At 41.1% G+C, this 13,158-nt stretch overlaps 1 protein-coding gene across 1 annotated transcript in view; it reads right to left on the reverse strand.

Moving 5' to 3' along the window:
* Positions 1 to 354: 354 nt before the first annotated feature.
* The window catches only part of Aldh7a1 (aldehyde dehydrogenase 7 family member A1), a 34,303-nt gene continuing 21,499 nt past the window's right edge, over positions 355 to 13,158 (reverse strand). Inside the window, exons 11-18 of the mRNA XM_090340104.1 lie at positions 12,518 to 12,612; positions 10,300 to 10,384; positions 8,424 to 8,530; positions 6,155 to 6,271; positions 4,353 to 4,450; positions 4,097 to 4,170; positions 2,013 to 2,088; positions 355 to 605 (exon numbers count right to left, since the gene is read on the reverse strand). Coding sequence (XP_090196230.1) covers positions 551 to 605; positions 2,013 to 2,088; positions 4,097 to 4,170; positions 4,353 to 4,450; positions 6,155 to 6,271; positions 8,424 to 8,530; positions 10,300 to 10,384; positions 12,518 to 12,612 — 707 coding nt within the window. The 3' untranslated portion in view covers positions 355 to 550. The remainder of the gene's footprint in view (positions 606 to 2,012; positions 2,089 to 4,096; positions 4,171 to 4,352; positions 4,451 to 6,154; positions 6,272 to 8,423; positions 8,531 to 10,299; positions 10,385 to 12,517; positions 12,613 to 13,158) is intronic.

Consider the following 13,158-nt stretch of genomic DNA (forward strand, 5'->3'; position numbering starts at 1 on the left):
ATAATAGAAGAGCAACAAAGAGAAGTAGAATGACCTGGAGAGTGGGGTACTAATTATAAAGTGAGTAATTTTGAGAAAACGCAGTGGACAACTGAACATAAAAATCCATCCAATCTTGCAGGGCGCAGTGGTTCACATCTATGATCCTAGCTACTCAGGAGGCTGAGACCTGACAAGGTTCAAGGCCATCCTGGGCACAAAAGGACCTGAGACTCTTATCTCCAATTAACTTCTAGAAAATGGGTAGTAGGGCTTGGCTCAAGAGTAGGGTGGTAGCCTTGAGCTGAAGAGCTCAGGGACAGCGCCCAGGCTGAGTTCAAGCCCCATGATCTACCAAAAAAAAAAAAAAATCCATCCAATTTGTTTTGTTTTTAATAAAAATGGCTATGTGTTATAAACATTTTATTTTGATTTGTTTAATAATGAGTGTCTTTGTTTAGTCAGTAATTCGGGATCCTTAGAGATGATTAGTCACAATCATGTTTGAAAAGGATCAATCTTCATTTTCTCGGTCGGTCTTCCGAAGTATACCCAACTCATGTGAAAGACATCACTGAAATTTGATTCCCTGGGCTAGTGGAAGATCTTTACTGTAGTTGATGGTGCTAAAAGAAACAGGACAGAATTAAATAGACATTAATACATGATACAGAAGGCTTTAATACCACTAAAAAACACAGGTGTGTTTATGTTAAGTTGTAAGTTCATGAGAAAAATAGGACAGAAGAAAACATTAGTATGTATCAGTTTTACAAAAGAAAAGCACACACACACACACACACACACCTGGAATCCAATAGCTCACATTTAACTAAACTTTTCTTTTGAGTAAGACACAGAATATTAAAAAAAACAAAACCTGTCCCTTTCTTTCTCTCTTTCAATAAGTAGTAAACTGGATTATAAAGGGGAAAAAACAAATATCCTTAGTTGGACAGAAAGAAAATAAGCTATAATAATCTAGAAAATAGAAGCTCCTTTGTAGCTAGCCGGCTGGAGGATCGCCTGGTTCTTTTCCAGAGAGGAAAATGATTCCTACGCAATGGGTTTAGAAAAGTCATCTCTAAACATCACCTAAAGGAACACCACTGATTCAAAAATGGCAAAGCCAGCAGTGCTGCATGTGGGCGGGACTCAGTGAGCCCCTTCCATGAGCCTAGAAGGGAAGTGTGTCTAGGCTGCCAGTCCCAGGCTGAGGAAGCCAGCCAGGTCTCAGCACTAGCCAGAAGCCGAGAGTGACACTAGGACAATGGCCCTGGGTTCCTCCCAGCACTCCTTTATAACACAGTCCACACGACTCTGCACCCACATTCTGCTACTCTATTTAGATAAAAAGCTTTTTTTGTTTGCTTTTTGTGCCAGTCCTGAGGGTAAGTTCAGAACCTGGGTACTGTCACTGATTTTATTTTTTTTTTTCCCCACAAGATTAGCACTCTACCTGCCTGGGCTGGCTTCAAACTACCATCCTCAGACCTCAGCCTCCTGAATAGCTAGGATTACAAGTGTTAGCCACCAATGCCTGGCAAACAAAGCTATCTCTGCCACATCCAGTGGCATAGACTGTGGCTGTCCTGTAAATTTAGCTACTCGGGAGGCTGAGATCTAATGATCTGGGTTTGAAGCCAATCAGGACAGACACAGCCATGAGACTTACATTCTAATAACCACCGAAAAAGCCAGAAGTAGAGCTATGACTCAAGAGGTAAAGTACCAGCATGGAGCAAAAAGCCAAGTAAGAGAGTGAGGCCCTAAGTTCAAGCCCCAGAATTGGCATCAACAACACCAAACAGTGGGGTGATAGTAGCTCATGCCTGTAATCCAGAACCCACAGGTTTTTGGTTTTACTTTGGAGCATTCTGAAGTACTGATGTTCAAATAAAAGGAGACGCCTGTAGAACACAGGCTAAAATGAAGTGAGACTGAGCAGAGACAAAACAGAAAGGAGAAAGATATGAAAGCACATTCCCCCAATGGGAGACCCACCAGTGACCCAAGCCTCTCCCTCTCCTTACCAGGTGGATCGCCTCATGTACTGCTTCCAGGCATCGCTGCCAGACTCTCTGCCCCCGCCCGTGTGCTTCTCACCCCCTAGGAAACAGAGGAAGCCAGTGTGAGGAGCTCATGCTCTGTCTGGAGCTTAACGTGCTGTGATGAAGGGAGCAGGAAAATTCCCTACCCACTGCTTCCACTAGGCCCACAGAAGTCTCTACACACACAAGTCAAGAAGATGGCTCAGTGTAGAGTGCTTGCCTAGCATGCATGAAGCCCTGGGTTCAATTCCCCAGTACCATATACACAAAAAAAGCAGGAAATGGTGCTGTGGCTTGAAGCAGAGCACTAGCCTTGAGTAAAAAAAAAAAAAAAAAAACCTCAGAATAGCGCACAGGCCCTGAGTTCAAGCATAGGACATGACAAAAAGAAAAAAGAAATCTCCATACACCCCCCCACACCAAGACACACAGAACACAGAAAGTGAGTGTAAAGTAGAAAGTAAAGTAGATGGGGTTATAAGGAAAACATCAGGAAACAAAAATAATAACTATATCATTAAACTAAAGTATTGTGCATGGAAACCTTGAGACACTGGAAACAAATTTATTTTCCAGTTTAAATATTCTGACTTTCTGATATGTAGATATATGTATATCCATATGCATATATGGATAATATATATATGCCAAATGTATATAATTTTTAAATAAATGTCAAGAACATGCCTACAATGGGAAGAACCACAGTCTGAAGTCTGCCCAGACCAAAATAAAAGTAAAAATAAAAAACTGGGTATTGTGCTGGCACATCTGTCAATTCTAGCTACACAGAGTACAGAAACAGGAGGACTGTGGTCCAAGCTAGCCAGATAGAAAAGGCAAGATCCTTTGCTCCAGGAAAATAAAAATACATAACTAGCACAAAAAGTGCTGGAGTCATTGGCTCAACTGGCAGAGCTTAGGAAGTTCAGGGACTGAGGTTCAAACTCAGTACTGCTAAAAAGTCATCTCAAGGCCACCCCTGGAAGGGAAAGAGAAATCAAATGTAAATGGATTGAGTTTTTCCATTGCAAGATGTTTTTACAGCTCTAAGGAAGAAGAGCCACCCAGAGCAAGTGAGTACACACGGGTTAACAGAGAGAGTAAAGGTCCACAGTGGAGCGTGGACACACACTTCCACACGCACACACTCACACAACACATAGCAGGGCAGAGATGGGGCTGAAAGGGAAACTTCATTTTCTGCAAGGCTTGCACACTGAACCATGACTCTATACCAAACCCCCCCCCCAAAAAAAACCTGGATAATGTTTGATAAGTAAAACTTAATACATGCTTGTTTAGACAGGATTCTTTGAAGCCTATTTGCAAGTAAACTCATTGTTTATCCAGAAAAAAGACAGTCAGGACCAGAAAAAGAAAAACTACTGAGTTTTTCATCTAGATAAAGACAGTACGTGGCCAAGTGTGATGCTGCTGCAGGACATGGCAGTGCACAGCTGTAATCCCAGTACTTGGAAGTCAAAGGCAAAAGGATCATGAGTTTAAGGACTCCCTGGGCTACAAAGCAAGATCCTATCTAAAAATAAAACAAACAAAAATTGAAAACAAGATATCTATGCATTATGCCCACTGCAAATAAACCCAGAATAGTATATGTAAAATGTTTTCTTGCTTTGAAGCAGGGGTTAATTGTTTGGAGGAATAAAATCCACACACCCCCCCCAAAAAAAGCAGCTGTTACAGCTGGGTACTTGTGGCTCACACCTGCTATTATAGCTACTCAGTAGGCTGAAATCTTGGCATCTCTATGAGAAGACAGCCCAGGCAGCAAAGTTTGTAACTCTTATCACCAAATAACCAACAAAAAGCCCCAAGTGGAGCTGTGGCTCAAGTGGTAGAACATGTGCCTTGAACAAAAAATAGAAGGGACAGCACCCAAGCCCAGTGTTCAAGCCCCAATGCTGGCACAAAAATACATATGCCCATAAATACGCACACGCACGCGCGCACACACACATACTACATACACTGTAAGTAAATAAATAAATCAAGCAAGCTACTTTTTGGCCCAACATGAAAAGGAGCAATTGTTGCTTACATACCAAATGCACCTCCAATTTCAGCTCCACTGGTTGGAATGTTGACGTTTACAATGCCACAGTCTGAACCTTTAGGCCTACACGGAAGCAGAGGCATGGGTGAGAATGATGGGAAATTTTTAAAAATCAAAATGAGATAAAGCACAAGACTCTCAATGTTTAAAAACAACAACAAAAAAAAAGCATTCAAGTTTTTCAAAGTCCACTCATCAAATGAATGAGATCCACAGGAAATGTTTGAAAGAGACAAAAATTTTACCCAAGCCAGCGGAAGATTCTGCCCAAATCCTTGGTAAAGATGCTACTTGAAAGTCCTTGCTTCACTTCATTATTCCACGCAAACACCTCCTCTTCATTCTAAAGAAACAAGACATCAACCGGAGGCTGTTACATGTTACAGGGCTCAGGCCAAAGTTCACTGCTGTAACTGGAGATCGGTGGCTCACACCTGGAATTCTAACTACTCAAGAGACTAAAACATGAGAATCATGGTTCAAGGCCAGCCCCAGGAGACAAATCTGAGATACTCATCTTCAATTAACCAGCAAAATTTAAAAAAAAATATATAGGTATGGCTCAAGTATTAGAGTGACAGCCTTGAGCCAAGAAGCTAAGGAAGAATGTAAGGCCTTGAGTTCAAGCCCTAGTATTGGCACAGGCACACACATACATGCACATGCGCGCGCGCGCGCGCGCACACACACGCACACACACACACACACACACACACACACACACACACACACACACACACAGGCACGCACGCACGCAGAGCTCACTGGCATTAATTTCATTTAATTGATGTAGACCAAGAACCAACATTTCAGGTGACTAGTTGGTTTTACCAGTTGTATGTTTTTCTTAGGTTTGGGATCATATTTTAGTAAGTAACACTTCGTAGAGTTTTTGCTTCAAATCTACTTTAAGGAGCAAAGTTTAGTCATTCATTCAAGCTACTAAGCATAATGGCAAATATTTATTCCATTTTTATCCTGTACAGCACACTGATCTCTGCATTAAATTATTCAGCCTCAAAGACACAAATTTTATAATATCCATCACCAACTCAGATCTGCCAACGGAAGGAACAGGAAGCAAAGTCATTTGCTCAAAAACTTGAAATCAAGCACACATTTCACAAAACCCAAAAGGACACCCAGGGTCATGCAGATGAAACAAGGAAAGACATCTTAGAGCAAGGCATAAATAAACAACGCAATGCAGTTCTCACAATCATTGACCTTTTCACAATGGCACATTCAAACCTGGACTCAGCATCCAAAGTCTTAAAACTAAACATTTTGCTGGTTTGGCCAGGGCCTATCTCAACTTAGGAGGATAACCTCATTAAAATAACCACAGCCCAGTCTCTGCATGATCAGAGAACTTATCTTTATACTTCCCTTTACCTTCTCATTGTGTGTGCTCACAGGATCACAGCCCTTCGGCTGACCATCTGTCTAGTTCCTGGGTTAAGAGATCCTGCCTCACCAGTGGCTCACCTAGCTACTAAGGAGGCTGAGATCTCAGGATTATATCAGTTCAAAATCAACCTAGGAAGAAAAGTCTGGGAGACCATTATTTAACCACCTTATTAACCAGTAGAACCTTATTAACCAATAGAAGAGCTATGACTCAAATGGTAGAGTGTCAACCTTAAGTGAAAAGGTTAGGGGACAGAAGAGACAGAAGTGAGGGAGGGGAGAGGAAAGGAGGGAAGGAAGGAAGGACACAAATGCAAACATTCCATAAGAAACATCAAAGAAGTCCCCATCTCAGTTTCCCGGGCAGCCAAACCGGCAAGCTTTTTTTTCCATATTTTATTTGGAACCTTTTTTTATTAAAGAATTTATTAACATTGATTTTTATGTCATATTTCAAATGACATGTTTAATAAACAAGTGTTCAAGAAGGGTTATCTGGAACCTTTAAATGCTTACTATTCACAGGGACTTTAAGAAGCTTTCCCAAAGGCTAATCATGAAATGTGCCATACTTCATTTCCCCTTAGTCTTGCCATGTATTTCGATTTTGAACTAGAGAAACAGGATGAATTTCTACCTTGAATTTGAAGACATAGAGAATCGGAGCGAAAGTCTCAGTGTGCACAATGGATGCATTGTGGGCAAGGCCAGTCACAATGGTGGGCTCCACGTAGTTTCCAGGGCGGTTCATAACCTCAAAGAGAGAATTAAAAGGAGAGGATTGGAAGCATTTGGTTTATAGTAGGTGAAGGCCAGAAGACACCATCTTGTCTACGTTTCTGAGGGAAAACAAAGAAAGCATCTCGAGGTCAACTATTTCTTATCTTGAATAAATTCTCTCTTCCTCCCATTGGTTCTAATTTAGTTGAGAGGGAAAAGCAGCAAAAAGGAAGAGTTGGGGAAGAGAGTATTCCATGCACCACAACTGACCATTAAAAAAAAAAGTCACAAATGTGTTTTGTTGTCTTGCTGGTACTGAGGTCGAGTTCAAGGCCTTCTGCACACTCCTCTGGCTTGCTCACAGCTGGTGTTCTCTGATGTTCTATTGCTTCAGACATAGCTCCAGCCCACTTTTGCTGCTTATTTTTGAGATGGAGTTTTGGAAATTTTTCTGCCTTGGCTGGTTTTGAACTGTGATCCTCTAGATCTCAGATATAACAGGCATGAATTACCAGTACCTAACTGCAAGGGGTTATTTCAAAAATAATTTTAAGGTAGGTATCCTGTACCTACTGTGTGATAGATAGACTGAACTGTGTCCCATCTCAAATTCCTATGCTGAGACCCTAATGAATCCAAAGGCCTCCTATTTGGAGATAGGGCCTTCGAAAAGGTGACTACAGTCATCAATAAATAAAACCACCAGGGAGACCCTAATCCAACAGGACTGTGTCCTTATTAGAAGTGGAAGAAAGTTGGAGAGCTCTCTCTCCCCTTTCTAAGAGAAGTGATAGAGAAGACAGCCATATGTAAGCAAGAAAGCTTCATCAGAAACTAATCCTTAGGCCAGGTGCTGGTGGTTCATGGCTATAAGCTTAGCTATTCAAGAGGCTGAGATCTGAGAATCAAGGTTCAAGGTTTGCAGCCAGCCCAAGAAAATAAACCCATAAATTCTTATATTCAAGTAACCAGAAAAAAACAATATAAATGGATGCATGGCTTGAGTGGCAAAATGACAGCTATGAGCAAACAGACCAAATGAGTGGTCCTGAGTTCAAGCCCTGGTACCACAAAAAGAGAAAAAAGGGAGGAAGGGTAAGGAGGAGGAGGGGAGGGAGGGTTAGAAAGAGGGAGAGAGGGTAAAAAGGAGGGAGGGAAAGAAGGAGGTAGGGAGTCTCCATGTAACTTCATGACTGATTCTTTCTTGACATATACTGATGCCACTACAAGTTGCTCTGAATGTGGTCCAACTTCCAACGAGTCTCTGAAATTCTGTTCTTTCCATGTGTATGCTTATTAAGAGTCCATGTATTTATTCTTAATGGCTCTCACAGGGTTATGTTAGCTATTATAATGCCAAAAGCTATTTCTATAAAGATAAGGTTGACTGCTTTAGAACAAAAATTTTTAACCTTTGTCCAACCAGAATTTAGTAATGCACCAGAACTGGAGACTGGAGATTAGACTGTTGTGCAAGACTTGCATTTTCAGATTCATTGAATAAAATGAAAATACACTGTCCAGACAGTAAATTACATGGGTAGCTTTGGCACAGATGAAGACAAAAAAAAAACCTCCTACAATCCATAGGAAAAAAATCTTAAAATCATAAAAAAAATCATAAAAATCATGAATGGGTCCAGACACAGAGACATCACTATAAAGAAAGTATAAAGAGGAAGATCACAGTCCAGACCCTCCCAGGCACAAATTCAAGGCCATACTCTAGAAATAACTATAGTAAAACGGGCAGAGGGCATGGCTTAAACAGCAGAGTGTCTGCCTGGCAAGCACAAGGCCTGAGTTCAAGCCCTAGAAAATAAATGCAGTTCTGTGTTAGCTTAGAACAAAATAGGACATATTTTTGTGTTTCCCTGGCTTAACTCCCTGAAATAACTGATAATTAGAGTGTAGCCACTCTGAATACAACGTCTCCTATGGGGAAAGACAAGAGGTCCTCTTCTGTACAGAGTTCTGGGAACCCAACTCAAAGGGAATCAAGACTCAGTTTCTTCTGTGCCCCCACCCTCAATCTACTACATGCAATTTCTATCATCACTCTAGCTCTTTAACATCTTCTTCCCCGTTTAGAATAGGGCTGAGGAGTTAAAGGTCAGTGGAACCATCACCAATGTTCTGCAAGCTTGCTGTACCTAAGTAAAAAGAAGAGCCAGAGCTTGAGTTACCTTGCCTCCATACACCACTGTGCCTCCTGCTTTCTTAGCTTCTTCCACAGCTTCAAGAAACATGCTCACTGCCTGCTTGGTGTGAAGTGGCCCATAGAGAACCTCGGCTGGGAAGAGAAAACAAAGGCTCTTCATTTTACACTAACCAACAGCACTGCAGTATTGTAACAGCTTTCCTAATGAACAGGGCCAGGCCCTTCCTATACCCCCTCAATGGAGAATAGGAGCCGACAACTTGCTTCTATGATGGCCAGATGGAAGATATTTAATGCCTTGTATCACAGATGTATTATCCATCACAACTACTGAGTTGTGATGCCTGAGTATTTCAGAGCCATCGGGCATACGGCAAATGAAAGGAGTGGCTTGCAACAGATAAACAGATGGCAGATGCAAATACAATGGACATAAACCTGTCTGCCAACCCTGCTTCTGAGCAATGACTCCAACCAAAACACCTCATCAAAAACACAGAATTGGACCAGGCCCCAGTGGCTCATGTCTGTGATTCTAGCTACCAAGAAAGCTAAGATCTGGAGGACCAGGGTTCAAAACCAGCCCAGACAGAAAAGGCCTTGAAACTCTATCTCTAATTAACCAGCAAAAAAACTGGTCTGAAGGCATGTTTCAAGTGGTAGAGAGTCAGCCATGAACAAGATATCTGAACAAGACTATAAGGCACCTAAAGTCAAGCCTCAGCAGTAGGGGAAAAAAATTTAAACCACTACAGAATTGGCAGAAGTTGTCTGTTCATTACAATAGCCCTATCTCCAGAAACATCAGTTTCTGGAGCTGGTATGCAGTTCAAGGAGGCCAGTTCAGATAGAAGAAACCTACATGAAAGCTGTGAACAAAAACATTAAGGTCACCCCAGGGAGGCCGGGAGTGTGGCCTAGTGGTAAAGTGCTTGCCTAGCATGCACAAAGCTCCTGGGTTCCATTCCTTGGTACCACATACACAGAAAAAGTCACAAGTGGCAGAGCACTAGCCTTGAGAAAGCTCAAAGACAGTACCCAGGCCCTGACTTCAAACCCCAGGACTGGCATCATCATCATCATCATCATCATCACCATCTTCACCATCATCATAAAAAACATAAACTTAGGGATGAGGAAAATATAGGAAGACCCTATGAAGCAGAGCCAGCTGTGGGAAGAGCTAGATGAGCTTTTTCCCATCAAAGCTAGAAATGCTTGAAGTACTAAGAAGGTTGAAGAAGCCAGAGCTCAGAGATAGGTCTAGCAGGAAAGTAGGCTGGGTAGGAGGCATAAGTCAAATCATGAAGACTGGGAGCAAAAAAAAAATAAGTATCAAATGAAAACAAGAGGTATAGCAATACAAAATGTTAATGTAAATTTTAAAAAAAGTATCAAATGAAAACAAGAGGTATTTTTTCTTTTTGCTATTTTTGTTCTCTTTCCCTTTTGTTACATTTGTTCATTTGAATGTCTTTGGGAGAGTAAGAGGAGGAGCAGAAATGGAGGGACAACGGGTCAAATGCAGCAGTGTACTCACTGGTCACTATGTCGAAAATGAACGACACAACATGTGGGTGGGGATTAGGAGAGAGTGTGAGGTTATGTAACTGTAACCTTCTGCACATCACCTTTATAATATTGTTTTTTAAAAAATTAAAAAGCAGGCCAGGAGATTGGCTTACTGGTAGAGTGCTTGCCTAGCATGCACGGAGACCCATGTTTGATTCCTTGGTACCACATACATAGAAAAAGCCAGAAATGGTGCTCTGGCTCAAGTGGCAGAGTGCTAACCTTGAGGAAAAAGCCCAAGAAGAGTGCTCAGGCCCTGAGTTCAAGCCCCAGGACTGGCAAAAAAAAATTAAAAAGCAGCACCATTGACAATACAACCTGATACTCACAGTCCCATGGGTTCCCAGTACGGATCTGAGCATAGGCCTTCTGAAGTCTGCTTACCACTTCATCATGGATACTTTCATGTAGAAACTATGTGAGGAGAAATAGTCAGAGAAATAGCCAGGTTACAATACAATATCAAATAATACAATTTCTTACAATGAGTAATTTTCTTTACTTCGATGCCACTGAACTCAGGCCTGGGTACTTATTTGACTACCACTTTACCACTTGAACCACAGCTCTAGGCCAGCATTTTGCTGGTTAATTGGGAATGGAGTATCTTGGACTTTTTCTTCATGGGCTGGCTTTGAACCACAATCCTTTAGATCTCAGCCTCCTAAGTAGTTAGGATTCATTATAGATACTGGAGACTGACACTTGGAATTCATTTTCCTAATGATCTTGATTAACAGTTGTTAGTAGTTACTGAAATACTGAAGTCTGAAATTGAAAGCATAAAAGCATGAGTTTATTATTTAATTTCTAATATTAATATGAACTGTAGGATGATCATTATTCCTCTAGGCAAATTTTACAAAGAAACCCTATAAACTGTGGATGGGAAGCCGTGACACTGATCAAGATCTATCGCACTCAGAAATTAACAGGCTGCACTGAAACCCTTTTGTACAATTAAAGGTAGTTTTTTAAATATGTCAATAATTTATTTTAAATTAAAAAAGCATGTGTTTATCAAGTTTTCAAGGATCTGTCAGCTGTGCTTCATGAAACCATTATGTCTCTTTTCCAGCAGAATTTGACCTCTTACTTATATCAGCCACCCCTGCCCTACACATTGACCCCTCTCAGTGACCAGAAGAGCACAACAGTGGGGTCAAGCAAACCCCTGCTGCATCACAAGGCCCAATTAGCTTTGGACTCTACCAGTCTCTAGTATGAGCCTGTAATCAGATGAGAATCACCCAAGCCTTCACACCAAGTACCATTTGACTCATCACTGGTACTAAGCAATACCTCATCTAAATTATTCTGGATTAATCTCCGTATGACAAGTGAATTGTCATTTTGAGAACTAGTCATTGAAAGGTCATAATATGGTGGTTCTTTTCATATGGAAGTCAGTTTGAGCAATGACTAATAGTGTTCTTTAGCACTAAATACTAAGCATGTGCGCCAAATCACAAAGGAAAATTAAAGTAGGCTGGAAAGAGCAATGCCTGTTTTACCACGTGAGTATGAATGAAAGTTATTTGTAGTGACTCTTAGCTTGAGTATGTTTCTTAGCTTTACTTTAATGTTCATGAACAAAATAAACTGTAAGTACTATCATATCTCAAGTTTCTTTATGAGAACTTCAACAGAATTGGGTAAAAATAAAGACCAGAGTCAGGTGCCAGTGTTTCATATGTATAATCCTAGCTACTCTAAAGGCTGAAGTCTGATGAGCATGATTGGAAGTGACTTGATCTCCAATAACCTAGCAAAATGCTGGACCAGAAGTTTGGTTCAAATGGTAGATCACTAAAAACATGAGCATGAGTACAAACCCAGAGTTCAAGTCACAGAACTAGCAAAAGACTGACTTTCTTGGACAAAATACAGGTAAAACTAAATATAGAAAGGACGAGAAAGATACCAGGCACCAGTGGCTCGTGCCTGTAATTGTAGCTACTCAAGAGGCCCAGACAGAAAGTCTGTGAGAATCTCACAGACTTATCTCACCAGATTCTCATCTCACTAGAAAAAACAGGAACTGTGGTTCAAAGTGGTAGAGCACTAGCCTTGAGTGAAAAAGTTCAGGGACAGCATCCAGGCCCTGAGTTCAAGCCCCACAACCGACAAAAAAACCAAAACTACACAAGAAAGGTAAATCAATCAATCAATCAATCTATCTACCTTATATTTTATCTTGTCCTACTTCATTTAGATTTATAATTTATGATTTTGGCTTGAAAGCTTAATGTTCCTCATCCCTGCTATATGATCTCAATCCCAGTTCAATTTCAATCAATGCTGGACTCTTCTTTCCCTGAGACCATCCCTAATTTAGAGTAGGAAAAGACCAAGTCTCTGGTTGGCTTACATAGTCAAAAGAGAGAGAGTAACTTAACAGCACATTCTTGTAAATCATGTCTAGGGGATATATTTTTCTAGCAGTTCCTCTATGATACCTAACTAACAGAAGCCATTAAAACATGGTATATAAAAAGACCAAAAAAAAAAAAAAAAAAAGAAAGAAAGAAAAAGTAAGACCCTCACCAGTCGTCTTGCAGTGGTACACCTCTGGCCAGCTGTTCCCACAGCAGCAAAGAGAGTAGACGGAACTACTAAGCTGAGGTCTGCATCCTCAAAAGCTGAGGGGCACAAACATGCATCAGTGTGACATCGATGTATTAGCTAACTGGTACCAAGCAATGTTTTTGGAAAGCAAAAGTACATCAACACTAGCATTCAACCAGGTTCAGTGGTGTTATGTGTAATCCAGATACTCAGAAGGCTGAGTTCTAAGAATCTCAGTTCAAAGCCAGCCCAGGCAGAAAAATCCTGATTAGCAAAAAAGCCAGAAGTGGAGGTATGGCTCAAGTGGTAGAGCATGAGCCTTGAGTGAGAAAGCCAAGGAAGAACTCAGAGTTCAAGCCTCGGCACTGGGACAAAAAAAAAAATAAGTAGTAAGAAAGAGACAAAAGAGTATTTGGAGTGTAGCCTAGTGATAGAGTGCTTGCCTACCATTCACAAAGTCCTGGGTTCCATTCCCTGGTATCACATACACAGAAAAAGCCAGAAGTGGTGTTGTGTGGCTCAAATGGTAGAGTGCTTGCCTTGAGAAAGCTCAAGGACAGTGCCCAGACCCTGAGTTCAAGCCACAGGACTGGCAAACAAACAAAAAAGGAAAAAAAAGA

Source organism: Megascapheus bottae, chromosome 10 (assembly GCF_031878675.1).
Source record: "Megascapheus bottae isolate mThoBot1 chromosome 10, mThoBot2.hap1, whole genome shotgun sequence".
Lineage (NCBI taxonomy): Eukaryota > Metazoa > Chordata > Mammalia > Rodentia > Geomyidae > Megascapheus > Megascapheus bottae.